The following is a 27,195-nucleotide window of genomic DNA, read 5'->3' as shown; positions in this document are numbered from 1 at the left end:
TACACCTGGTCTAATCCGAGGTAATTGCTATGCCCATATTAAATAAATAAATCCAAATAAATACGATAACTTGGTTTAAAAGGATAAACTTGTTTACTCCAGAAATATTAGTTTGGGAGTTTTTTTTTAAGTACATGCCACCTACATCAGAATATGAGAATAATTTATTGATTCACGGTTGCTGCGGCTCTGTATAAAATTATTAAGACACAATCAATACACGGCAGAACAAAACACACAACTACCACTGGTGAAATTAAAATTGAGAATAAAAATGGGACGATTAAGTATATTATCCCAAACTGAATGAGTAATATGTACCTATTATTGGCATGTCTTTTCTGTACTGCACAAAATGACAAACGTAAACAGGAACAGGTGAAGTGCGGTGAGGTGATATTCGCACTATGTAGCTTTTCTGGTGTCTCCGCCTGCTTGATATTGGGCTTGCCTGGGATGTTTCACAGTAGAGCATTAAACTAATCTTGCATTTATTTGATTACAGGTGTTTTTTATTGCCAAACTAGTACAACGTGTATTCTTACAGTGAGCAGTGTCGCCGCTCAACAGATGGAAAAAATATCTGCAACTGCAATCACAATTACATTTGTGATATAACCTCCTGAGACCCGAGCTTTAATCAAATAAAATAATAAAAAAAAAAATAAGTAAATAAAATAAAAATAAAAATACAAAAAAAATAATAAAAACAAATAAAAATAAAATAATTAAATAAAAATAATTAAATAAAAAAATAAAATAAAAAAATAAACAAAATAAATAAATCTTCTAAACTCTTAGAAATATTCAAAATTAAACATGTTCTTGTTGCTGTTCTTCTAAAACTTTGCACTGTGGCCTAAACAATCCAAAATGTGTTGTCCACAGATGAGGACACCAGGTCTCAGGAGGCTAAGTTGTAATAATAGGATTTGATAAAGGCATCCATTCAAATTTCGATACTTAAATACTTTACGTCAGATGTGAGTCTTGTTTTCCGTTTAGTCTGCCCCAGTTCACATAGTCGTGATTGACAGGTGGATCAGGGACATGCATGGTCCATCTGTATCAAGACAAATATGGCTACTTACAAAGCTGAAACTGGAGATAATAGCCTTTTGCAGTTTCAGTGTCGTTAGCCCCGCCCTTCAGGTAGATTTAAGGCACCAGTGTCCACCAGTAATCTGACCAGAACTGAAAAAGCGGCTTGGATGAGCAGCCAAATGATTTAATTTTGTCGCTTGCTACAAGGGGAAAAAGAAAACAATATCACTAGGGACTGAAAAATATCAATGATCAATGAGCGAAGCATTAAGTGTTAATCTGAGGTGAGGGAATTGTTGTTGTTGTTTGTTTTTTTGTAAATGAAAGGTGACCAATGAGCTCCTTCACTTCACATGTGTCACAAACAAAAAAAGTATCTGACTGCATAATCACGTTTGGTTCTGGCTTGAGATGCAGCAGAGGGCATGGTGACCAGACTGAAATCCATCTGTATAAAAAAATTAAAATAAAAATAAAAAAACACAGAGAAATCATTCTGGATTTGCCAGGCAATTGAAGCCATACTTTTCTAAGACCAAAATCCAAGACCGCACACCTCTGTTACAATCTGCATTCCCACAGAACAGCGGCCTTCTCAGGGGAAATTTGTGCGAGTGTAAACAGGCTGCTGACGAGTGATATTACGCCTCCTGTCAGCGGGGCCATGTAAATACGCCATTGTCCCCAGCACTTCCTTTTATAGTGCTCAAACAATGCCCTCAGATGCACACTCCATTTTTCAATCCAATTTCCCGGTTTGACGATAAAGCGCGGTTGAGACGGCTTCCCCCGGGTGGCGCCATGGACCCCCCTCGTGCTCAATCAAACATATTTTATACACACATACTTTCAACAGGATTTCTCCTTAGGCGGGTATTTAACATGTTGTGGGGACCGATATCTGTATACACACTAAAAACGCATTATAGAACGTTTTTGGAGATGCTATCAATATTCCACGGTAAAAGCATCAAGCGTATATCTCGCACATCTGATTTGTAAATTCCAGATGTGTGGAGTCACAACCCCGCTAACTGTTAGAATATATGTTTTTAAGGTATTTTTTGTGCAGCGGAAACACCTGAATAAATAGAAGACAGTAGAGCTCGATCGATATGGGTTTTTTTTTTTCATGGCTGATTCTCCAGAGAAAACGTTGGCCGATACTTTTTGGCCGATGTGTAAGGTTGATTTTGATTATTTTCCCTATTTTTTTTATATTTTAAATTTACTACAAACTCACCCAGGCAGTAACTATAGATCATTTAAGGATCCGTCTTTAGGAAATGAATGTAAGTCAATGTAATCCCAAAGCATGGAAACGAAACATGTGTGTGTCATAGTGTTTAGAAGACAAATAAGACAAAAGACCTATACTCATACTTTGATGCATTACCATAAACCTTTTTAATGTGTTCAGCTTTGGAATAATGAATCCCCTAGCTGCTAAATAACATCTGTGGAGTATTAATTCTACACAAAACAATATGTCAAGATGCAACGATGAAACAGAGTCGGGAGCCAGATCCTCACCTTAACATGTGTAAAGAGTGATCTAGGTCTGTCAGATGCAGATTTGTGTTATGGGAGATGCACATGAATACATTTGCATAATTGTTGCTACGCTAATTTGTTATGTACAGAAAAGGAGGTTAGCGCTTACGCAATGAGTCATCAAATCATATACGCTTTTTTTTATGTCTGGGGTATAAACGAGCCGTGCCAACTGGAAAAAGAAAAGTTCACCCAGGCTACATGATTGATTATTGAATAAAAAAAAACTATAAAAAGGTATTGTTCACTGATGTTAGCAAAAACTGCTAGCTGTAACTTGTGATAAAAGAAACCACAGTCATACATAACTTAAAAACACTTAACTGTACAATGTAGACCAAATACTCCACTTAAAGGCACTGTATGTTTTGTCTTGCCCCAATACAGATATATCGTATAAGCTGATCTAAAAAAAAAAAAAATGGCTTTGGTTTCTTAGAGAACTCATCATGGTGTAAAAATAGAATACTAGGTAAGTGAGGAATAACTTTGGACCACTGTAAACCATTTTTCAATTTTTTAGACGGCAAAAATCAAGTACAGCACCTTTAAATTACACGGCAAAATGATCCTAAACAAAACTAAAACATAACCCGTTCGTTGACAATGGTAGTAAGGCTCGCTCAATTTTTTTTGCCCCATTAGAACAGAGTAGATAAATTAATAAATGAAACAAATTAAGACATATTAATTAAGCGTTGCAGCGTTGCGTGAATATAACAGATTAACTGATGAATCTATCAGCAATTTAACAGTCCTCCTCTCTGTTTGAAAATGATCAAACTGAGCAATCTTTAACTAACTAAAAGTCACCAGAGCAAATAAATGTGAGCAGATCTCTCTTTCTATTTCTAATAATTTATGATGATATGGAAATGAAGGCCTCTATAATTAATCTAAAGTTAGCGGTAGCACATTGGATCCGTCTAGCGGCGTTAGAAGCAATTTACCAAGGCCATAAAGGACACATATTATGCATTTTTGTAGCTTTAATTCTCTTTAAAAACATGCTTTTGGTCACCTTGGGATAAGTTTGTCACGTTTTTCTAACTTAAAATGTGAAATACAATGTGAAATACACTATCACACTTCCGTTTCCAATGAGGCATGAAGTCTTTATGCTATGAAAAAAACGAAATATACAGATAATACAAAACACGGGGAAAGAACAATAAAACACCAAGATGTCCTGTATAGATATTTTAGTATTAAATGCCAGGGAGAAGAGGTTCAGAGGGTCAGACAGGCAGAGGGAGGCTGATCCATAGTCTGGGCGATGCCACAGAAAAGATACAAAAGAATGAATGAAGGAAAATACAAGTCCAGGTATGTTCTGGATGATAGGACAACAATAAACTGAAAGATGCAAATAATTCTACTTAACAGGCCCAGTAATAATAGCTAGATTTTCTCAGATGCTCTTTCTTCAGCACATGTCATACACTGCTTTTCAAATCCACCAAAAAAAAAACCTCCAGCATGTATTCCCCTGGTTGACACCTCTTCTTTGGCTAACTTAATTTAGCGATTCACAAGTTGAGCGATGGTTACAACTCTACACAGAGCCCGGAGGAAGCAACGCCATATGACAATTTCCCCCCAACGCTTTATGGTAATGTTTTAGGAGTAACTGCGATCCTTTATATGCTTTGACATTTAATTCTCTGCTATGATAACAGGATAAAAGTGCGACTTGGGAACTTATCTGTCATCTCTGCCTTCGGGGAGAGGCAAGTTTGGAGGGCGGTTAAAGCTACAACTACAGCAGTAAGTATAAAACACTAAAACACATCCAGTGAGATGTATTTTATTAAAGAGGCAAGAAATTATATCGCAGCGGATCCTTGGATTACAGGAGGCAACAAAAAAAGTGTGTTGGTAAATCTGGGAGGGGAAAATGCTGTTAAATAGCTTGACAGTCGAGGCCTCGTTCACATATTTCACTGCCATGATTATCCCACACATAACCTACTGTTTGTCCTGCTGGTCTCAGGCCGACACATAAATCTCTCCATCTACAATCAGGCATCACTCGAGATAACAGCGCTCCGTTATCGCCACTGTAATATCTTAAGTAAACACAACGTACTCAGTTTGGACAGTTTAATTCTGTGTTAAAATCTAAGAAACCTTTTCAAAATGATTAACAATGTAGCTTCACCTCCATTAAAAAATGTATTAAACTCTTCTGAACAAACTACTCCACGCAGTCGATCCTTTGTAAAATGAAATTGCAGTGTTCCAAACAGATCCTTGGCCTTTGCTAAGTTGCCGTTTTCTTTTCAAACCATCAGACAGTGGAATCAGCTCCAGACAGTCTGAAATGATCCATAGATCTTTAAAAATTCTCCTCGAAATTTAAAAAAGCGCATTTTAGACAATCAAGTGTGTCGACATCAGTCTAGTTCATTCTGTATTCACTGTAAAGACTTGTACATAATAATGATCTTTAATCTTTGTGGTCTGTAGGAAACATAATATAATTGTGATGAAATGTTTATTATAATGTGTATTCAACTGCAGGTGGAAAGTAGCAGTAGTTAAATCTGGAACAAATCATTATTCTTTTGTATGATTTACGAATTTGCACATGGTCCCTGACAAATAAAGAATAAATAAATAAAAACAGCACAGTGGTCCCTTGTTTATCGCGGGGGTTAGATTCTAAAAATAACCTGCAATAGGCGAAATCCAAGTAGTCCGCGTTATTTTTTACAATTATTCTATATGTTTTGCAGCTGTAAAACCCCTCACCACACACTTTATACACTTTTCTCAGACAGGCATTAACATTTTCTCACATTTCTTTCTTGTTGTTGACCGCTGTCTATGCAAAGTGAACCAACAGTCACACGACACAATGTATGAAACAAGCACAGACTAAACACCAATTACACGCACTCACTAACAGCCAATCGATCCAAAATTTGCAGATAAGCTATGTAACTTTGGACAGCAGAAGTACGCTAAGTAACCACTCTGCTACTTTTCACCCCAATGTAAGCACTGTACTGTATATTTGCTGTCCAGTATATTCAAAAAAACACAAAAACAACCTGAAAATCCTATGTGAAGCAATACTTGGTCTAAATATTGATCTTTCTTGGAGAATTCATAAAAAAAAAAAAATAAAATCCTTTTGTGAAACTCAGATGTGTTATTGCAGTAGTTTGATTACTTCTCTAGCTCGATAATTAAAAACACTTTCACATTCCACTTCACACTGCTTTAACTCGCGATGAAAATGAAAATGCATGAATCCCTGGAAAAGAAATCAGTTTTTATTTTAGTTTGACTTTGTAGCACCTGCCTTGGAATGTGGAACAACTTAGCATCATGGGTAGTTTAATCTGTATATAACACCATATTTTAGGGAAGTTCTCTTAAAGGTGTAGAACCTGATTTTTGCTGTTTATGAAATAGGCCTTAACCCAAAATGAGTATTATTAAATCATAGTACTTTGTTTTATATAACCTTGTGTCGTTCAGGTAGGTTCTATAGTGGTCCATGTGCGTATACTAGTTTAGGTGCTTTTATACTTCTTCAGATACAGCTCAAGATCATTCTAAAGCGAGAAAAGGTTCATTTCTGTCCTACGAATGTGACTTTTTAAGTTTCGATACTAGTTTTAGCATCGATTAGCATCAGTGACGAGGTAGAACTTCCTGGAGCTTCCTCTATTGGACGTCTTCCCATCTACCCACCGACAAAGGCCTGGCTTGTTGCATCCAGCCAAGTGGTGAAGAATAAAAGCAGGACAAAGAGTGTAGCCCTAATGTGCATATGGGTTAGCTTAAGGGGAGGATAAATTGGGTTGGAATATTTGGGGCAGGAATTTAGATCAAGTGTTTTGAAATTCAGATGCCGTGTGTAACTTTTGGGGGGCACAGAATTAAGTCTCACCCAGGAGCTATGGGCGTTAGGCAGGGCAGAGCTGCTTTGGGAGGGGAAGAATTTGCTAGGCTGACTTTTGTACTGTCAAAATAGCTGATATTCACATGCCATTTGACACTAAAACTAGGCTATAAATCACATTTGGGCAGAACTAAATGTATAAAGTAAAAAACAGATCTTTCTTGAATAGTTTTCAAATGGGTTTGATCTCTACAGGAGCAGAGTAAGATCACATTGTAAAATTCTAACTTATTTGGTGTAGAAAACTGCATTAGGCCTTCAGTAAAAAAAAAAAAAAAAAAAAAACATACGGTAAAGGGTTTACTATTAGATCAGGTTTTATCTTTGACGCAACTAAACTGTCGATATGCGAACCAAGTATTTTTGAGTGCCTAGAGAAGATGACTTTGGATTTGTGGATTAATGAAACAAACCTAAATGAAACTAAATGAATGAATGAATGTTTATTTAAAAGGGACAGAACAGAGAGCATTGCCGCATTTTAAAACAGTAACCGATGCCATGTCCATAAACCATCGCGCCAAAGGCTAATCTGCAGGCCTGGTCCCTCACATAAAAACAGACAAAAATATTGACAGACATGCAACACATTACTACAGCGTTAAAAAATACACAATTAAATTACTTCAGTGTTCACAAGCTTGATTTAGTTTTAGCAACTGCGTCACTTTGCAGGTGAACTGGAAAAAAACAAACAAAAAACAACACAACTCCAGGTAGAGGACAACATTGTAACATGGTTAAAACGTCAAAAAGGTCAATTTTTAAAACAGCACGTACTTTTTAACCGTGGTATATACAAAAATAAATAAAAATAAATAAATAAATAATCACACTTTTTCTTCATCATCAAAATGTGCAGAAGTTTAAAATGTCTAAATAGTGACACACAATCTGACAATGTTTGGACAGTGGGAGGAAGACAAAGTACAGCAGCAGAAGCTCTACACATGGACACAATACAATAAAAATATGAGTTGGCGTGTTTGAAGATTGACCTGTCAGAAAACTGTGACCACCTCTCTGCTGATACTTTTAAAATAAATGTTGTTGTAGAAGAAACCAAAAGTTTACTTTCAACTGCTTTTCTTTTCTTGTCAAAGTTTGATCCAATGTTCTTAAAGATTTTAGATCAAAAAGCTTGACAACATCTCTCTTTGTAACTAATTTATATTCCAGCTTAAGTTTGGCATGACCTCTGGGATGACCTCTGGCCTGACCTCTGGGATGACCTCTGGCCTGACCTCTGGCATGACGTGGGTGAGAACCATGTTTAAGAAGAATGGAAGACATTTAAACAAGTGTCAATACTTATTAAAATGAATTCAGACTACAGAGCACAGAAATCCTCAAAACATGTCCAGTAATGGTTTATGGACTTTTAAAAATTTGCAAGACAATTAGTCGTTGAAGTCTGTTTTAAACAATATAAAAGTATTAAAGTTGTTGTTGTTGTTGTAACCCATCATGTTCCAAGCTCGGCCGAAATATTCTGCAGTTAGCCAAAGTCATACAATGAGTTGATACTAGGCTTGTAGTCAAGAAAGTCTTGGTAAACTAAAGACCCGTCCTGCTGATCGATTGGTCGACTAAAGAGGGGGAAGAAAGAGCTCTCAAAATGATTATATATCTCTATGCATCTGACCTAACTACAGTCACAAGACTACAACTGCATGTAAATTACTGCAAAAAGATCAATGTATGGAGAAAAAAATACTATAGATAAACTTGTGAGTCATGAGTTTAATCTGCCTTTTATATCTAAATACCAAAAAGCCCCAGAGTTTCACCTAACTCACTCACTAACTTCTCCTTTCTGCTGTTGTCCCAAATAAACCCTTGTAATGTAAATAAAATGATTAGTCACTAAAACATCATCGGCCGATTAATCGACTTAAGAACTAAAGCACTACAGTCATAGTTGATAGATCTCCAATCACATGTTTATCTTCTCTGTTTAACACTGTAGACAAGACCAACAGATCTGGTTATTTTCAGATTGTCTAAATAACTACAGTCATAGTTTCTAGTGTGAGTAAGTTCCTCTCCTTTAAGTCCACATGCCGGAGCTATGGGACTACGTCAGACCAGCCTGTATCATCACTCTGCCCCCGCACACCTCACCTCTCTCTCACTTTAAAGGAGACACTGTAGTATGACTGAGGAGGCGCACTAAAAACAGCAGACTGAAACAGCGGGACCATCTGCTACTGTAAAACCAAAATAATCAAACCTGGAAAGTCTCGTTAAGGATCATGAATATTGGCTAAACTAACCTTTATTGTCAAGCTCTGGCTAGGTTAAGACACAAATCAAATTATCTAAATACAAATATAATATGATAATAAAGTGAAGGTTAAGGTATGCTTCATTAATCCTTCTGCTGCTGTGTACTGTGTGCTGACCCATCTCCAAATCTTTAAATAGGTTTGGTCAGGAGGACTACCTTAGTTAGAGGATTTAACATATTGTACATGTTTTGGGTTGATGAGGGAAGCTGAATTACCTGAGAAACCCACCCAGACACAGGGAGAAGCATGCAAACTTCACATAGAAGGCCACAACCTAATTGCTTCTTGTAATGTGTGAGTGCAGCTCTGTCACCTTGTCCATAATAGTGAGTATTATATGGAGTTTACCTATAACATGGACAATCAAATCTCTTCAAAAGGTTAACCTTGTGCAGCAAGATAGATTCATGTGATATTTGTGAGTTCACAAACTCAGAGAATTTCATCTTGGCAGGCTTGTGCTGGTGCGATAGGGCCAGCCCGCTGGTGGGCTGGAGACTGGACCAATGACAGAGCAACATTAGAAGCCAAAGGAGAAGTGTCCAAACGAACCAAAACAAACATGGCCACGACAACAGATGCACTTCAGTCCGTTTTAGCAAAAATACAGACAATTTTGTTTGTGAAAAATCTGCAAAAGGTAAGAGCTTTTTACATGGACAGGTCTGTGCCTGTGCTTGTGTGTACGCGTCTGTCTGTACGCGTCTGTCTGTACATCTCTGTCTGTACATACATGTCTGTCTGTACGTACAGGTCTGTCTGTCTGTCTGTACATGTCTGTCTGTACGCGTCTGTCTGTCAGATTTTTTGGCTCGTCCCATTGTTGTGACGCTTTGACCAATCAGCTTGGAATATTAGTTTAAAACATCTCAATCACTTTGCGCGAGTCACCCCAGATTGATAAATTCATTTCAGAGTGCGACACATCAATCTGGTGTGAGCAAGACTAGCAAAAGGTTCAGATAAAAAGAAAAAAAGAAAGAAACGTGTAGAGTAATAATAGAACATAGATTTAAGCTAATTTTTCTACATTTGTGTGATTCATTTTTCCAGTCAATTCACTTTTTGTGCAATTTTGGAACCTCAACACAGACATTTATTGGCACATTTTGGCACATTTCAGATCGTAAAAATATCATCCAATTATTTTTATTGAGAGACTCCCAGAAATTATAGGATGTTAATTTTTTGTCATTATCATTAAGGTCAATGCAGGCTAACAGCTTAAACACATCCTCCACTTGCCTCTTTCTCCTGTCAAGCCTTTCCTGACTCCTAATTCACCCCCAAGTGAATCACAAAGCATCATGGGATACATAGCAACCGTTGCCAGTCGCCACTTTCCCCTGAACGACTCCTCCTGACAGCTTCTAGCCCTCATTCACTGGCTAGCTGTTCACTCCGCGCGGTATTTATAGCCGCCTATTGATCGAGTCAAATTCGGCATTGGAGACTTAGCGGCTGTCTATAGAATAAAGTTTTGTGCGTCTAGACAGTGTCACCTGCAGGAAGCAAGCACGCGCCCGGTAGTGAAGTCATCTCCTCATCATCGGAGCCCATTTTAGACTCTACAAGTGTCCAGCTGTCTCACACAACTAGCCCATAATAAGACTTAGTGTGTCTCCATCCATCTCGGGTAGCTGGCTCTCGAGTTTTCGAAAGGGAGCCTATTGTTTAGTTAGTGCACTGACGGATGACTAATATGCTATTTAAAGGGGCTTATAGGGCTCGGCATGTCGGCTTCTGTTGAATGGCAATCAATGGGTGGCGCTGGGAGTGACGTGGCTGGGCTGTGGGTGGTCACTTACGGGGTACGTGGGTAAAAGAGTCTAACTTGTTCTCACGGGTTTTTACATATTGTGTTTTTGTCTGCTATACAGTTGTACTACAGTTGAGACCAGCGGAGTGTAAGTTTATACAGCGGTTCCTCGTTTATCGCGTGAGTTACTTCTAAAAAATAACCCGTGAAAGTAGTCAGCTTTATTTTTTACAATACTTCTATATGTTTTGCAGCTGTAAAACCCCTCACCACACACTTTATACACTTTTCTCACACAGGCGTTAACATTTTCTCACATTTCTCTCTCGTTTAAACTCTCTCAAAGTTCAAACCTTCGTAGGCGTCTTTGTCGGGGCGGAACGTTTCATCGACATTGTGAGTTTTGCCGGGGAGAAAACAAATCGCAAACGTACAGCACTTCAGAGTCACGCTGAGATCCAACGTTTATGTAAATTTGTCTGAACACATTCTGTACTCTCACTCTAAATACAACTTGGACAAAGGGAAGATTTTTCATAATATGTTTCCTTTAAATTAATATTACTCAAGTGAAGGTAAAAAGTATTTTACTCATTAAAAAAGTATGCCAGAAAAAAGTACAATTTGCTAAATAAATGCGGTAAACTTCTATCTGGAATCTATAAGTTACTAACCAGTATTGCTCACAAGACATAGAGGAGGAGAGCGTTTGAGTTTTGTTGTGACAAGATGTGAAGATTCTTTTCCTGGTAAAAGTAATGACTGTTATTAGGTGTGCGCAGGCTGCAGTAGGTATCAGTCAGGGCAGGCACCACTAAAGCTTTAACATGGTGTTTACTCAGACTTCTCAATGTCTGACCCTTCAGTGTCCTTAAAAAAGGCCAATGCAAACGAATGGTGAGTCATAGATACAGAGTGCGCCGTGAGAAACCAGTGAAATGCAGAGCTGCTAATTACAACTGAATTTCATTGTCTTCACTTTTAAGGTTAATGCAGGTTTATACCAAAACGCAAACACGCCTATTTCCCTCATTTAACCAGTCACAGGAATGTGAAGCTTGTGAAAAGAAGGTACTTTTTGTTCACATTTAAAAGCAATAAAGCTACTCCATGTCCATGTTACTATGAAGAAAATTGTATCAAATGTTTAACAATCATGATTAAGGATTTTTGCCATTTCTCCATCCCCTGCAACTTATTTATTTTAATTTATAGATATTGGTACATGGTACATTTGGAGGTATATATAGTAGACATTAAGACTATGGTAGAAAATACAAATCAAAAAGGATATTCTAAATAGTTTATTACAAGTTGTGGGATGAATGATCCAGCCTAAACAGGAATTCCTCTACTTGTCCAAAAAAGAGGACCAATGGTAAAATGCTATGTTAATCGTGTCATATATATTTTACTTAATATTTCAGAAAAACACTAAACTTTCTCCCACACTAGCGTTAGCCAGCAGTTTTAGTCACTTTCACCTTTTTTTTTTTTAAATCAAACACCTAAACAGAACCATGAGCATTCATATTGATCACGGGCTCTTGAAAATGTGTTGTTTTAATCCACTTACTATTTTTTTCTTGAGTTTTCACATTTAAATCTTAAAACTTATTGGTTAATGTGTGCATTGTGTCACCATATTAACTACTGAACATTCCACCACTGCAATGTATCAATTATATTTTATTATTTTATTATAATTTGCAATCCATATAAATATTCTCATGGATGTAGAGTTTACCACAAAATGTCTTTCGAGAACAAAGAAACAACTACAGGTATCTACAAGTGAAAAATTGAGTCAAAACCTAATTTAAAATTCACTCTTCACCCATAGAATCTTTTACAAAAATTCTACCACAACTTTAAAAGGGGAAACAGTCACTCACTCAGTCTGGGCTGACTCATATCCAGCTCCAGTGACGTGCTAAATATCGGTGCCACCACAAGCACTAATTACCGCCATTTGACTTAATCATGGTTAATTTTATTAGTGACACACGTGGCTCGCCTGTCAGGAGCCCTGTTGCTGCACCCGCCACTGCTCCATACTTCTCTGGTGCACGGGCACTTAAATCGGCATTCCGTCAGCTGTTTGCGTCCCGGAGCGTGGAGGAGTCATTAGGGCCCGGTCGGGGGGCTGATAGGCAGTGATCAATACTAATGGTAAAACCGTTGAAATGTCGGGGGCTGATTTGTGGTTTGTCAAAAACATTTCTCTATTCAAACAGTAAATAAATGTGACAGTTGATGGGAGGAAAAATACCGTGTTAGGCTTTAGCTACAGGAATAATAGATCAATGGTTTAGTTTAACAGATAAAAATTAGGGATGGGTGGCATTGGTATTGGTGATATTGGAGGTTTTCCAACATATCGAATCGGTCAGATATAGAAAAACGAGACGATAGTTGCCACCGATTTGCCCCAGTCTCTGTGAGATCGTGTTTCTTTCCAGTTTGTCCACAATGCATTAGAATTGTCTTTTTAAACAGACAAATGGAAACAGAAAAGAACAGAATAAAGCTCAAATATGGCTTTAATTTGCTGCAGGATTGAGTAAACATAATCTATATCAGTTAGTATATTTACAAAAGTGAAAAGTTAATTTGTGAACTTTATTATAGTTTTAAATTTGTGGGTTATTGGCATCTACAAATCTTAGATATCGGTATTGGACCATCCCTATTTGAAATGCTTGTGTTTGTTTGAATAAATTGGACAGTCGCAGCAGCAGCTCAGAAGATAAGAGATATTTAAGGTTGGAGATTTAATTTTCACTCCCCACAAGTGAATATTGCAGTTGTATCCTTGGGTAAGATACTTCACCCGCTATGACTTTTGCGTTCGTGAACTAAGGCAAATGAATGTGTGATTTTGCAGCTTGATATAAAGTATTTTGAGTACCAAAAGGGAAAAACTTAAAAAGTGCAACTACCATGTCAAAATACGTTTTACAAATTACAAAAAACCAGTTATACAGCGTGAGAACAGCAGGGCTAAACCAGGATAAGTTTGGTCTTTGTTTGTCCCCAGCAGCACAATATTTCACAATCGAATCAAAAGCGCAATTTGAGCGGTTGCATTTATCAAATCGCACAGACTCCAGGCAGTGTTTCAGGCTTCTCTCAAAGGTTAATGCTCCTGGACGTGTTTGACATGCGCACTCTGAACCGAATCCTAATTTTCTAATTGCAAAATGTGCCAGAAAATGGTAATTAGATTGTACGTAAACCTGCACTGCATGAGCTGTTCTCTGCGGATTAGTGTCACGATACTAAAATCTCAAACTCGATTTAACCTCCTGAGACCTGGTGTCCTCATCTGTGGACAACACATTTTGGGTTGTTTAGGCCACAGTGCAAATTTTTAGAAGAACAGCAACAAGAACATGTTTAATTTTGAATAAGAGTTTAGAATATTTTTTTTAATATTTATTTTTATTTTATTTTGTAATTAAATTTTTTAAATGTAATTTTTATTTTTATTTATTTTTAACTTTTTATTGTATTTTAATATTTTTTTTATTTTGTTTTTTTATTTAATCTTTTTTTTATTTTGTATTTTTTTTTTTTTATTAATTATTTATTTATTTTTTATTATTATTATCATTTTTTATTTAAAGGCATATATCTATCACATTGTTCCAAGAGGCACATTTGTTCCTCATTTTGTTTTTTACGCAAAATGTATGTGAAAAAATGTAGTTTTTGCAAATAAAGTCTTGCAAGAGCTCGGGTCTCAGGAGGTTATATGCTAAGGAATAGACTCAATAACAATTCTGATACAATGATGATAATAATAAAAACACTTGCCCAAATAAGTATATAGTTTTGATACGAGCTTGAGCATCAATTAGTGTCTGATTTTCAATACTTTTGATATTACAGATGTGTGTGTAGTTCCCACCTGGCCAGAGCCTGAACTTTGACGTCATGTCGCTCCTCAAGTTCAGTCAGCTTCTTCCTCAGCTGCTCGCTCTCCTGTCTGAGGGTGGCCGAGTGCTCCATCTCTCCATCCAGTAAACTGCGGAGAGACCTGTCAAACACAGAGAGAGAAGGAGGAGGAGAGGAGGAGTGCAGAATGAATCTTACAGTTGGGAGAAATTGACAAGAGAGATGGCGCAAATGGGGCTGACGAAATTGGATTTGCAAGTTATTCATTATGAAAGTTCATCTGGTTGATTGAGATGTGTGGTGTAGATGCGTATTTAGGAGGAGTATAAAAGGTTAATTAGGTTTACGAAATTGAGTTAAATTGATTGAATGAATGATCAACAGATTGCTCTTTTCTATTGCTCTAGATGAGTCACAGTCGGTTAATAGCATTCGGTCAATTTTGTAAAGTTCATTAGCTATTAAACGTATTTATTCATTATTTTACATGTGAGAAATGACAGTTAATGCTACAGTAAAAAGTCGATAATATAAATGTGTGAAAACAATTTGACGACGAGTTGAGGTTCACATTTAAAGGTACACTCTGTAACTTTACTGGCGGGGGAAGAGGGGGATCATGTCACAGTGTAGATGTTATTTCTTTGCCTAGAATGTTGCACAGTATGGTATTAAACTTTTCCATCTAGCATTTATTCAATTATGGGTCTTTTTATTGCTTAAAATGTACCTAGAAAACGTTCTTACTGTAAGTATGGGTCATCCCTCCACAGATCTGACCTGTAACTTGGCGTGGTCTCATCTGCTTGTCTCCATGGAGATAGGCAGGTTTCCATGGAGAAAACAATGTAGGGTACTATTTCCTTTGATCAGAGAGATATATGTTTGGAGTTTGACCCTCCATCCAAAAAATTACATAGTGCACCTTCAAAAAAAAGTAAAAAATTTCACTCTATCATCCATCAACAGTTCACTATTTGAACTTATAATGCTTTAAAGTGAGACTAAACGGCTAAACTCGGCTGCTAAACTGGGCAGTAGTGTAAGCAGGGTAGTCTTGAGTGATGTCACCAACTACTGGAAATTGTAGCGGCCACCGAAAGCTGCAGATTTACCCAGTTTGCATTAAAAGTCGTCAAAAATATCGCGTGCGTTTAGTCCCACCTCTAACCTTTTCACCCATGTTGTTTTTATATCTAAAATGGAGCACGCTAATCCCACCCTAGCATACGCGTCTTCCCCCGTCGCCGTGTAATCACTTTGTTTGTTTAGCCTTATCGGGAGCTCCTGTCTCACCCCCCGTATACGCCGTGCACTTCCTGTTCCATCAGCGTACATCAGAGCCTCTAGTGGCTTATTAAAAGTTACACCTCAGAACAGCGGCGTGCTCCCTGCCCCCGTCAGCACAAAACACTCTCTCGTCTGAGTCCAAAACAGCCAGCTGACATCATGTGCCCCCACAAGTCACACAATATCTACTCTCTCTCTCTCTTTCATGCTCTATACCTCCCCCTTTTCTAGTTTTTTCTCTCTTCCTCTCCCCCTCCTCCCCCAAAACTATCTCCTCACTCTGTCCTTGCCTTCTTTTTCCTTCTCTCTTCCTCTCCCTACCTCTATCTATCTTTTCCTTACTCCCCCACTCTATAGTTTCCTTGTCTCTCACTCTCTCTGTTTGTCTCTGTCTTTCTCCCACTTTCTGACTTTTTTCCCCCTTTTTCCCTCTCCTCGCTCTCTCCCTGCCTACCTCCCTCTCTCTCTTCTCCCCTCTCCTCTCTCACATTCTCTCTCTCTCTCACTCTACAGTTTCCTTGTCCCTCTCACTCTGTTTGTCTCTGTCTTTCTCCCACTTTCTGACTTTTTCCCCCTTTTTCCCTCTCCTCGCTCTCTCCCTGCCTGCCTCCCTCTCTCTCTTCTCCCCTCTCACATTCTCTCTCTCTCTCTCACTCTACAGTTTCCTTGTCTCTCACTCTCCGTTTGTCTGTCTTTCTCCCACTTTGACTTTTCCCCCCTTTTTCCCTCTCCTCGCTCTCTCCCTACCTCCCTCCCTCTCTCCCTTCTCCTCTCTCACATTCTCTCTCTCTCCCACTCTACAGTTTCCTTGTCTCTCACTCTCTCTGTTTGTCTTTGTCTTTCTCCCACTTTCTGACTTTTCCCCCCTTTTTTCCCTCTCCTCGCTCTCTCCCTGCCTACCTCCCTCTCTCTCTTCTCCCCTCTCCTCTCTCACATTCTCTCTCTCTCTCACTCTACAGTTTCCTTGTTCCTCTCACTCTGTTTGTCTCTGTCTTTCTCCCACTTTCTGACTTTTTCCCCCTTTTTCCCTCTCCTCGCTCTCTCCCTGCCTGCCTCCCTCTCTCTCTTCTCCCCTCTCACATTCTCTCTCTCTCTCTCACTCTACAGTTTCCTTGTCTCTCACTCTCCGTTTGTCTGTCTTTCTCCCACTTTGACTTTTCCCCCCTTTTTCCCTCTCCTCGCTCTCTCCCTACCTACCTCCCTCTCTCCCTTCTCCCCTCTCCTCTCTCACATTCTCTCTCTCTCCCACTCTACAGTTTCCTTGTCTCTCACTCTCTCTGTTTGTCTTTGTCTTTCTCCCACTTTCTGACTTTTCCCCCCTTTTTTCCCTCTCCTCGCTCTCTCCCTGCCTACCTCCCTCTCTCTCTTCTCCCCTCTCCTCTCTCACATTCTCTCTCTCTCTCACTCTACAGTTTCCTTGTCCCTCTCACTCTGTTTGTCTCTGTCTTTCTCCCACTTTCTGACTTTTTCCCCCTTTTTCCCTCTCCTCACTCTCTCCCTACCTACCTCCCTCTCTCCCTTCTCCCCTCTCCTCTCTCACATTCTCTCTCTCTCCCACTCTACAGTTTCCTTGTCTCTCACTCTCTCTGTTTGTCTTTGTCTTTCTCCCACTTTCTGACTTTTCCCCCCTTTTTTCCCTCTCCTCGCTCTCTCCCTGCCTACCTCCCTCTCTCTCTTCTCCCCTCTCCTCTCTCACATTCTCTCTCTCTCTCACTCTACAGTTTCCTTGTCCCTCTCACTCTGTTTGTCTCTGTCTTTCTCCCACTTTCTGACTTTTTCCCCCTTTTTCCCTCTCCTCACTCTCTCCCTACCTACCTCCCTCTCTCCCTTCTCCCCTCTCCTCTCTCACATTCTCTCTCTCTCCCACTCTACAGTTTCCTTGTCTCTCACTCCCTCTGTTTGTCTCTGTCTTTCTCCCACTTTCTGACTTTTTCCCCCTTTTTCCCTCTCCTCGTTCTCTCCCTACCTACCTCGCCCTCTCTCTTCTCCCCTCTCCTCTCTCACATTCTCTCTCTCTCTCTCACTCTCTCTGTTTGTCTCTGTCTTTCTCCCACTTTCTGACTTTTTCCCCCTTTTTCCCTCTCCTCGCTCTCTCTTCTCCCCTCTCCTCTCTCACATTCTCTCTCTCTCTCTCCCCCCCGCTCTTGTTTTCTCCCCCTCTTCTCCATCTCTCTCGCTCTCTCTTTCTTTTTCCCTCTCTCCATCTCACTCCCCCAGTGTGTAGTGCGTGTGCGTGAGACGTACGTGTTCTGCTCCTCCAGCTCGTCTTTGCGGTTCATCATGGCTACGATGGCTTGGCGGAGCTCTACTGCAAAAACACACAGAAGACACACGTTTGGTGACGGAGCATTTAGACCAGGGGCGTCAAACTCATTTTCACCGGGGGCCACATGAGCAAAATGGCCGCCGTCAAGGGCCAGATGTGACTGTGAGGCAGGATAAATGTCACTAAATGTGTTATGTAAAATAAATGTAACTACTTTTTAACTTGTAAAATAACTCTGTGTATTAATTGCTTAGTCAAGTTGCAAATATTACCTGTTTATAACTGCGTTTCCCCTGATAAACCACCATTTTTAAAAGTGTATCGGTCACACCTGCTCAGACCTTCAGCTTCAAAAACAGCCTTTTAATTATTGGACAGTTTCTTGTTTTTCTTGAAGACTAACGCGTGCGTACTTAGCTCCGTGTTTGGTGTCAAAATGCCGACGCAGATGGTTCACTTTCACAACAGATTTTAAACTAACACACACTTTTATTCACCTTCACCTTTCCTGAAACTGCCGACAATTTTCCAGAACATTTTGGGATCATTTGCAAATATTTCTCAGTTCCACTTGTTGGAAAAATCTCATTAGTTTATGGTCGATGCACACGTTAAAGCAGCACAGACTTATTTTAAAATGACAGTCATGCCTTTCAATTTACCTTCTCGCGGGGCCACGTAAAATGATGTGGCGGGCCGCATTTGGCTCCCGGGCCTTGAGTTTGACACATGTGATTTAGGCTAATATATAAAAACAAGTCTAACTCAAGTTTCGCCAACAACATTTCATACATATGTCATTATTTACATTTCACTGTACATAAAATATCGTGTATCTTTTCCTCTCTCGCTGTTATAATGCGCCGCTACACACTTTCAACCATCATCGTTAACGTTAATGAACTACAATTACACCCGAACCCAAGTTGCCAGCGACTTAACCTGCAGATAGAGACACACACACACATTATTCTCATTTTCAGGATGGTATATTAACAGGTCGTGTCTCATGCGAAAGCTCAGAACCTCCAGAATTCACTCTCGGAGCTGTAGAGGCTGCACTAGCACTGATTCATGATTGGCTGCAGGTGCTGGGGTTTAGGTAGTGAGCAGATTTCAGCTTTGAAAGTGGCGACGCAAATGAGAAACTAACGTGAGGCTCATTCTGATTTCTGATTGGATAATTGTCACGAGAACCAAAACACCAAATTATAACATAAACAACCAAATATTTTTTTATAATTGAGAATAAATCAGCATTAGAATTGTAAACAGTAAGAGTTATACTTGATTTGAACATGTTTAGGGACAAAGTTAAGTCGTGTTTATGGACATGTAGCAACAACATTCAAAGCCATTGTTTTCTGTTCTAGTAGGTGTAAGACATTTTTTAAAAAGTCGGGAATTTTCCATATAAAAGCCGATGTTGAGTGGAGCATAATTACCACTATTATGGCTGTCAGGCTTTACACTGGTCATTCTGCCAGTGACACGGCAACACTAACTGCATCTATTGTGATGTCAATCCAGCTCAAGTACTTTAGAAAGTTTGTTTTTATGTAGTCATTACAACAAGTTCATTTTAAAAGACTTTTCATCGTTTTCTGCTGTGGTCACAGGTTAGTTTTTACATTTAGTAAGGTCTAGGTTGACTCGAATTTCAAAATACGCAATCAGTGGATACAGACAGAAAAACAAAACACAATATCGTTTATAGGGTCGCACAAAATATCTCAAAAGAATCGATATCGTAATATTGGCTAATGCAGTTTTATATTAGGTAAAATTGACTATTGAGAGTTTTAAGACAAGTTAGTACGTCGCTAGCTCATCAAAAACATACTAGGAGTTGTGGTTCATCAGTTTGTCTACATCTCCGAAGCTCAAGATGCTCCGTTCCACCTTGTGATGTCATGAAGCAGTAGTTTTCAAGATTTACTTAACAGTCGCAGTATCACAGTATCACAGTATCACATATCACAATCTTTTCCGATTTTGTGTGGCTCTGTTTATAACACAAATGCCCAATTGCAAATCAAATTACAAAATACCAAATCCCTTCCTCTATGAATCTATTACTAATATTTGCAAAGATGAATTTATAAACAAAGCATAAACAAATTCTTAAGTACTTTCCAAATTACAGTATTGATAATGATTTCACATCGTACCCTGTATTCTAAGTAGATCTTGAATATTTAGGTGTAATGTTTTGATGACTTAATTGGCCAGTTTAAGTGCATTCTGTGATCTGATTGGCCCAGGCAGATAGCACTTTAAAACACACATGAAGCTAGATTTTTAAATTTAGTTTTTACTCATAAATTCCCCCGAAATTCACACAACTATAAGAGGACAATTTTCGGAACTCATTTCAGGCCTAAATATTTATTTGTGAAAATCATATTAGCCCCGTTCTCAAGTCTGTTCTCCAGGCTAACGTACGGACAAACCTACAAAGTGACAGTTCAGATATTTTCAATTGAAATTAGATACCGTATTTTCCAGACTATACGTCAATCCGGGGAGAATTAGTCGCACCAATGAAAAAAATTCATAATAATGAAGAAAAAAACATATATAAGTTACACTGGACTGTAAGTCGCATTTTTGGGGGGGAAACTTTTATAAAATCTGAGACGAAGAACAGACATTTTATCTTTAAAGGCAATTTTTAATAATAACAATAAAATAGACAACAACAGGCTGAATAGCAGCACGGCACGCTAACGTAACACACAAACTGAATATGTGTCTGCTATGCTAACTAAAATATCAACAGTTAATCACATAACTAAAGCATAAAAAACAAGCTAACAACTCTTGATCACACTCCAAGATCACTCCTTAAATCCACTGAATTCTTCATCCTCGGTGTCACTTCTGAACAACTCCGCCTGCTCCAGAGGTACATGAAACACCGCGTCCCTGTGGCTGTCACTAAAGATGCCAATAAAGATGATGTGAAATTCTATACTTAAATAATTTCACATATATAAGTCGCACCCCCGGACAAACTAAGAAAACAAGTGCAACTTATAGACCGGTAACTGCGGTAAATCAATGTGGGTGTTCTAGTTTTATGGAAAATGTAAAAAAAAAAAAAAAAAAGTGGGCTAGGATTTACAGTACAGGGACTAAAAACTGTCACAATTTGTCATGTATGATGTAGGAGCAGTTGTCAGGCTGAGGTCTGGGCTGGACACAGAAAATGACAATGGAGGAGATCGTTAGCCTGAGTGTGAATGGAGCGAGTGAATGAGCAGAGGTTTAAAAATGTACAGTGTGCGCTCTGTGTCCACACTCACATACAGGCTATTACAGCGGCACAGGTAGAAAGATCCCGGTTCAGTACAGTTAAAGAACACCTATTGTGCTCGTGTCTGCTATACAGTTATAATCTATGGATCGTTATGTTTTAATTAATTTGCACATTTCAAATCTTATCATTTTAGACACTAGATAATAGTTTGACCAACAGACACTTTTCTCAGATAGTCCCAGTTCTCTTAAAAAGTGTGTCGCTCCTCTTTCTGCACCATCCATTCCCTATGAGGATTTAGCATTACTAAGACAAATATTACTTTTCTAAACACAGAAGCGTGCTCTGGTGAAGTGCTTACATCGTAGTAAAGGTCGTCTGTGATTATGTATTGGTAATTTGCTATCCGCTGCCTGGTATTTAAATATAGATTTATTTTAGCATGACTTGGCTCATTTCCAACACACAGTGAATGGAGCGGGAAGCACTGCCCCACACTTTTTGACACAACCGGAACTAGCCAGCTGGCTCAGTGAAAAGGGCCTATAGGGCACATGTCAATTTTACAAAACTTGCAAATTGCCACAGGAATCAGATCACAGTTCAGTTTGTATTGCCCCCGATGTTTGGCCTAGATTGTTCCACAGAATGGCATTGATCTTCTCTATCTCTAAATGCAAGTCAGATAAGTTTAATGCCATACTGTGGGACATTCCATGGCATAGGAGTCCCTTGGTGTATCTCTCTCCCTGTTTCTCTCTACCTGCCCACTCTCCTCCCTCTCTCTCTCTCTTACTTTTTCCTTCTATCTCTTACTCCTTCCCCTGCTCTCCCTGCTTCACCTTTTTTTTTCCATTTCTCTCTTTCCCGCCTGACATTCTCACTCTTTCCTCTCTCTCTCTTCCTCTCCTTACCTCTCTCTATCAGTTCATTCTTTTTCACTATCCTCTCTTTATCTCACTCTTTCTATTCTATTTCGTTTTCTCCTCCCCCCCGTCCCTCTCCCTCTCTGTCCCTTACACCCTCTAACTCCCAAACACTCTCGCTATCCCTCTCTGCCACTTTAGACAGATAAGTTTAATGCCATACAGTGGAACATTCCATGGCACAGGAGTCCCTTGGTGTATCTCTCTCCCGGTTTCTCTCTACCTGCCCACTCTCCTCTCTCTCTCTCTCTTACGTTTTCCTTTTATCTCTTACTCCTTCCCCTGCTCCACCTTTTTTTTCCATTTCTCTTTCCCGCCTGACATTCTCACTCTTTCCTCTCTCTATCAGTTCATTCTTTTTCACTATCCTCTCTTTATCTCACTCTTTCTATTCTATTTCGTTTTCTCATCCCCCTCGTCCCTCTCCCTCTCTGTCCTTTACACCCTCTAACTCCCAAACACTCTCGCTATCCCTCTCTGCCACTTTAGACAGATAAGTTTAATGCCATACAGTGGAACATTCCTGGATAGCAAACTGAGCATTGCAATTCCCCCGGATCAGTACTTTAATCCTTTGTGTATCCTCTTTCTGTTATCGTTATTTTCTTCTTTTTGTCCACAGGATGTAAAAGTACCTATAGATGACTTTACGATGCATTTTTATCTTTTTATGATTTCTGTAAACGTTGATTTTTGACACGCTGATTTATAAGAATTAATTAGAAACGCAATTCAAAATGGAAGCGGTATCAGCAAACCCTAATCTTTTTTTTTTTCCCTACCCAGGCTTGCGAGAATATACCTCTAGACCACTGGAGTTATACGACTTCCCCTTCTTATTTCTGCACACAAGAAATAAAAATGACCTTTCGTTTTTTTTCCCCCTCACAGCGAGGTCCACCGTCACTTTTCCATTAGGAGACCACAGCCCGACGCCCTCTGTCTACGAGAACCGCGAACAACTCCAATAATAGATGCATTAATAGCCAGGGCTGTGTAATCAAGGTGCTTTGTGAATTATAGAGCTCCATACTGTCCAATCACATGGAACTCTGCGGCGCACTTCCTGCTCCTGCCCACACACACACTGCTGCCTACACATTTTCAATATTCCAGGCTTATTCCTGGGCAAGATTTCCAAGGATTCTCAATGAATTTTCACACTGTGTTCCTGCAGACAGCAATAGGTTAGTAATACTGTATATTCGCATATTAAAAGGTTTCTGAAAGTGGTGAAACATGATTATAAACTTGGAGTGAAAAATAAGGATGCTCGGAATGCATAAGTTAAGCGAGGAATAATTTTAGACCACTGCAAACTGTAAATAAATGAATCTTAAATGTTTGAAGATGTGCCACAAGTCTATGTTTTATCATGTATAGAACATTTAAAAGAATATTAGTAACTGTAAAAGATGAAATTGAAAATGAAACGCGCTTACAGAACCAAATGACAAAAACAGGATCCATCAATTTAGTGTATTTTTATAATTCCCAAAACAACTTTTTAATAGAAGTTTAGGTATGTTTTTTGTACAAGTACATTGTAATTGAGAATGTACGCACTAGTCACAAGAGCTTTCCATTGAGTGAGATGGGATGAGGCTGTTCACATGGGGATATGGAGCTCTACAATAGACAATAGCACTTGAAAATGAATAATTTTAGCTTTCATGAATTGTGTTTGAAGAGGCCAGATTGCAGATAGAGAATAACAGAGGTGTAGGTTCATTAGATAGATCCTGTAGCTATACGTTTGTGGTGGTAAAGAAAAAGTTATTGTGACTGTATTATATCAAACATGTGAGTATTTCCATGTGTGTTTACTGTTCTTTTACTGTACTTTTATTGAAAGTAACCACAATATGTGTAGCCCTCTGAATAAAGTTCTACACACCAATCTGGGATACTTCTCATGTTGATTGGTCAAAGTGTCACAACAACAGAACAAGTCGAAAGATCTTTAGTTAAATCTAGTTCAGAGAAAAGCGCGGGCGTCTTAGCTGTCCACAAGTGCACAAAGCACTTCCACCTGGGTGATTTTAAAAAACAAAATAGTCTGCATTTCCGCTTAATTAGGCTAAAGTACTTCTGTCGGCAAAGGTTCACATATGTGCACATAGGTTAAGGCTTAGGACGACCGTAGCTCAAGGATTTTACCTGTGGTGCATGTTTTGGTTGATGGGGAAAACTGGAGTACTTGGAGGAAACCCACCCAGACCCTTTTTGATTTGGGGTGAAAGTGCTTGTCACTCGACCAGAGTACTGTTTAATGAATACCTTAACTCCTAGCATCAACTCCTTAATTAAGTAGTTACTAAGCCACAAGCAATCCTAAACAATTTATAAGCTATGAGTTCATTATGAATTCAATCTTTCTTTAAGCGTTATTGAGGCTAATTAAGGTGGGTGACCAAACACACTTCCGTGAAAGCACAATCCTATCTATTCGCAGCAGTTGTGATAAAAACCCACTTTTCTGAAGACCAGAAGTAGCTCCTATTTTCTCCTAGCCTTTATCTCGAGTTTTACATCTTTTTTGAGTTTCTCTCAACCTTCACGGGACTTTGAAGACTATTTCTATCTCTTTTTGCGCCAGTGTTTTTTAGATAGCCACCTCTCTGCGTGACCTTGTGACCTCTCCTCACAAAAGGCTAATAGACTGTGATTTGTGTCACCCCCAAAGCCTTTGCTCGCTCTAGCGCTCTGTGTCTATTTTTGTTAAATTCACAACAGTGCCAGATAAAACCATGTGGTAGACTGAGCAGAATAAGGCACTTTCAGCATTTGTGAATCTATTGCAATGCAAATATTCAGTCCAAACCTCAAATTTATTAGCTGGTATTAATAGGAGTGGAGTTGTTCACAGTATAGCTCTTCTATTTTTGCAGATTCCTAGAGGAGAACGCATGGGGTTTAATTTTAGGGGGTTATTTTAAAGGGCAACAGTGCCACCCGGTGAGCATAGTAAGTATTTCATCATATCATACTGGAGGTATTAAAGGAATCGATTGGTCAAATGCAACATAGAAAAATTTGTTCTTTTTACACTAATATTAATATTTATTTCACAATGCTGTAATTTGAAATTAAACTATAACTTTGCATAACACGTATAGTTGTGTTTTTAGGGTGACATTTTACCATCTGTCCAGGGACTACAGATAAAAAAGGCTAATTCTAAAACATATACAAAAATGTTGATTCCTGTAAACTTTTAAATAAACTGATACATTCATAAAATAAAACATGATCTAATATCTACCCATAAAATATATTTGCCATTTATCAAAATACGTTTCCAAACTTTAATATTTTAAGGAAATTTACCAAAAGGTAGATGGGAATAAAACTGCATTTTGCTCATCTGGCACTAACAGCTACGCCATGTGAAACAGTCTGTGTGGGCAGGTTCAGTGGCGGAAGAAGTACACAATTTTGCTATGTAGTAAGTAAAAAGTACAGAGCTTCAAATGTATTGATTTTGATGAAGATTTGTGCTGAATTTTGTTCAACAGAAAAAATCATTCTTTTTATTCAAGCTGTTTTTAATTGTATATTTGTTGTTATATTTTTGTTTGCTGAAATTATGAACACACTAAAAATAAACTCTCAATCTTTTCAGCAGGTCAATAATAAAACAATAATAAGAAAAAAATACTTAAAATGTAGTGGAGTAGAACATACACATACCTGCTCTCAAATGTAGTGAAGTAAAAGTAAAAAGTATACACTTTTTACACAAATTTACTTTGCAAATTTGTATTTAAGTACAGTACTTAACTACTTTTACTTCATCGCGCTCCACCACTGAGCAGGTTTGCTATGAATGTAAGCATAAGTTCCTGGTTGGATATTTAAAGGTTTCATTCACAAATAGGAATAACCTCATGAGTCTTTTGATTGAGGGTATTTTTGGGGTTTTTTTGGTGTACTGTTTATGTACCGGTACTTCTATTCAACTTGTGCACAACAACAAGTTATATTTCATCCCTACTGACAACCAGAGGTGTGCATGGACAAAAGGAGTCATTCAGTGATTTCAGCTCTGCACTCATCTGGGATTTATAGAACCATAGTTGCATTCGTAATGTTTGTTTTGAAACCAGCTGTCAAATATTTTACATGTCCTCTACAGCTGACATGTAAAATACCTTGTGACATGTCAAGCAACAAAACCAGTTTAGGAACAACCCAAAGGGGCAGGGAAGACAACACTCACCCACAGACATGGATTCTGGCAGAGCGGACGTGGGCAGAGCACTGGAAATAGGAGCGTGTTGGGCAGGAGGACTCGACTCCATACTGGAAAATACAGAAACAGTCAAATAACTAACAATCATATTTACTGAAATTAAAATTATTTGTATTTCTATTTTATGTCTTACTTGAATGTTAGCTGCACACTGCTGCTCTCACAGTTGTCTATGGGCCCGGTGTTCTCACTCTGAGCAGGAAATGCAGCAGTGTCTTCCACAGAGCTTACTGGAAGAACAAGACAAAGTGTACAGCTTTGATCCATGCAGCTAAGCCCGAAACAGCAGAGTAAGCAGGAAAAACTACAAGCATTAAAGGACATATTATTATTTTATTTTTTTTCAGGTATTTATTTATTTTATACATATGTAGATGATGATTTTATATTTTCAATCCAATCCAATCCACTTTATTTATATAGCACATTTCATAAACAAATTGTTTCCAAAGTGCTGCACAGAGACAAAGTGACATAAAAAATAAAATCAATAAAACACATAAAAATACATTTTAAAAAAACAAAACACAGGGGACCACACAACTCACGCGGTGTTAAAAGCTAGAGAATAAAAGTGGGTCTTAAGACGAGACTTAAAACACTCTACAGTGGGAGCTGTTTGAACGTGGGGGGGCAGGGCGTTCCACAGTTTAGGTCCAACCACAGAAAAAGCCCTGTCCCCTCTGGTTTTAAGTCTGGTCTTAGGGACCACGAGCTGGAGCTGGCCCTCAG

At 38.7% G+C, this 27,195-nt stretch overlaps 1 protein-coding gene across 1 annotated transcript in view; it reads right to left on the bottom strand.

Moving 5' to 3' along the window:
* The window catches only part of snx29 (sorting nexin 29), a 195,667-nt gene that overhangs the window by 155,994 nt on the left and 12,478 nt on the right, over window positions 1-27,195 (bottom strand). Inside the window, exons 10-13 of the mRNA XM_033984684.2 lie at window positions 26,597-26,693; window positions 26,431-26,513; window positions 17,999-18,062; window positions 14,478-14,606 (exon numbers count right to left, since the gene is read on the bottom strand). Of these exons, the coding sequence (XP_033840575.1) occupies window positions 14,478-14,606; window positions 17,999-18,062; window positions 26,431-26,513; window positions 26,597-26,693 (373 nt within the window). The remainder of the gene's footprint in view (window positions 1-14,477; window positions 14,607-17,998; window positions 18,063-26,430; window positions 26,514-26,596; window positions 26,694-27,195) is intronic.

Source organism: Periophthalmus magnuspinnatus, chromosome 19, assembly GCF_009829125.3.
Source record: "Periophthalmus magnuspinnatus isolate fPerMag1 chromosome 19, fPerMag1.2.pri, whole genome shotgun sequence".
NCBI classification, from domain to species: Eukaryota; Metazoa; Chordata; class Actinopteri; order Gobiiformes; family Gobiidae; genus Periophthalmus; species Periophthalmus magnuspinnatus.
Note: the sequence above shows the minus strand (reverse complement) of the source record. Positions and strands in the feature narration are given on the sequence as shown.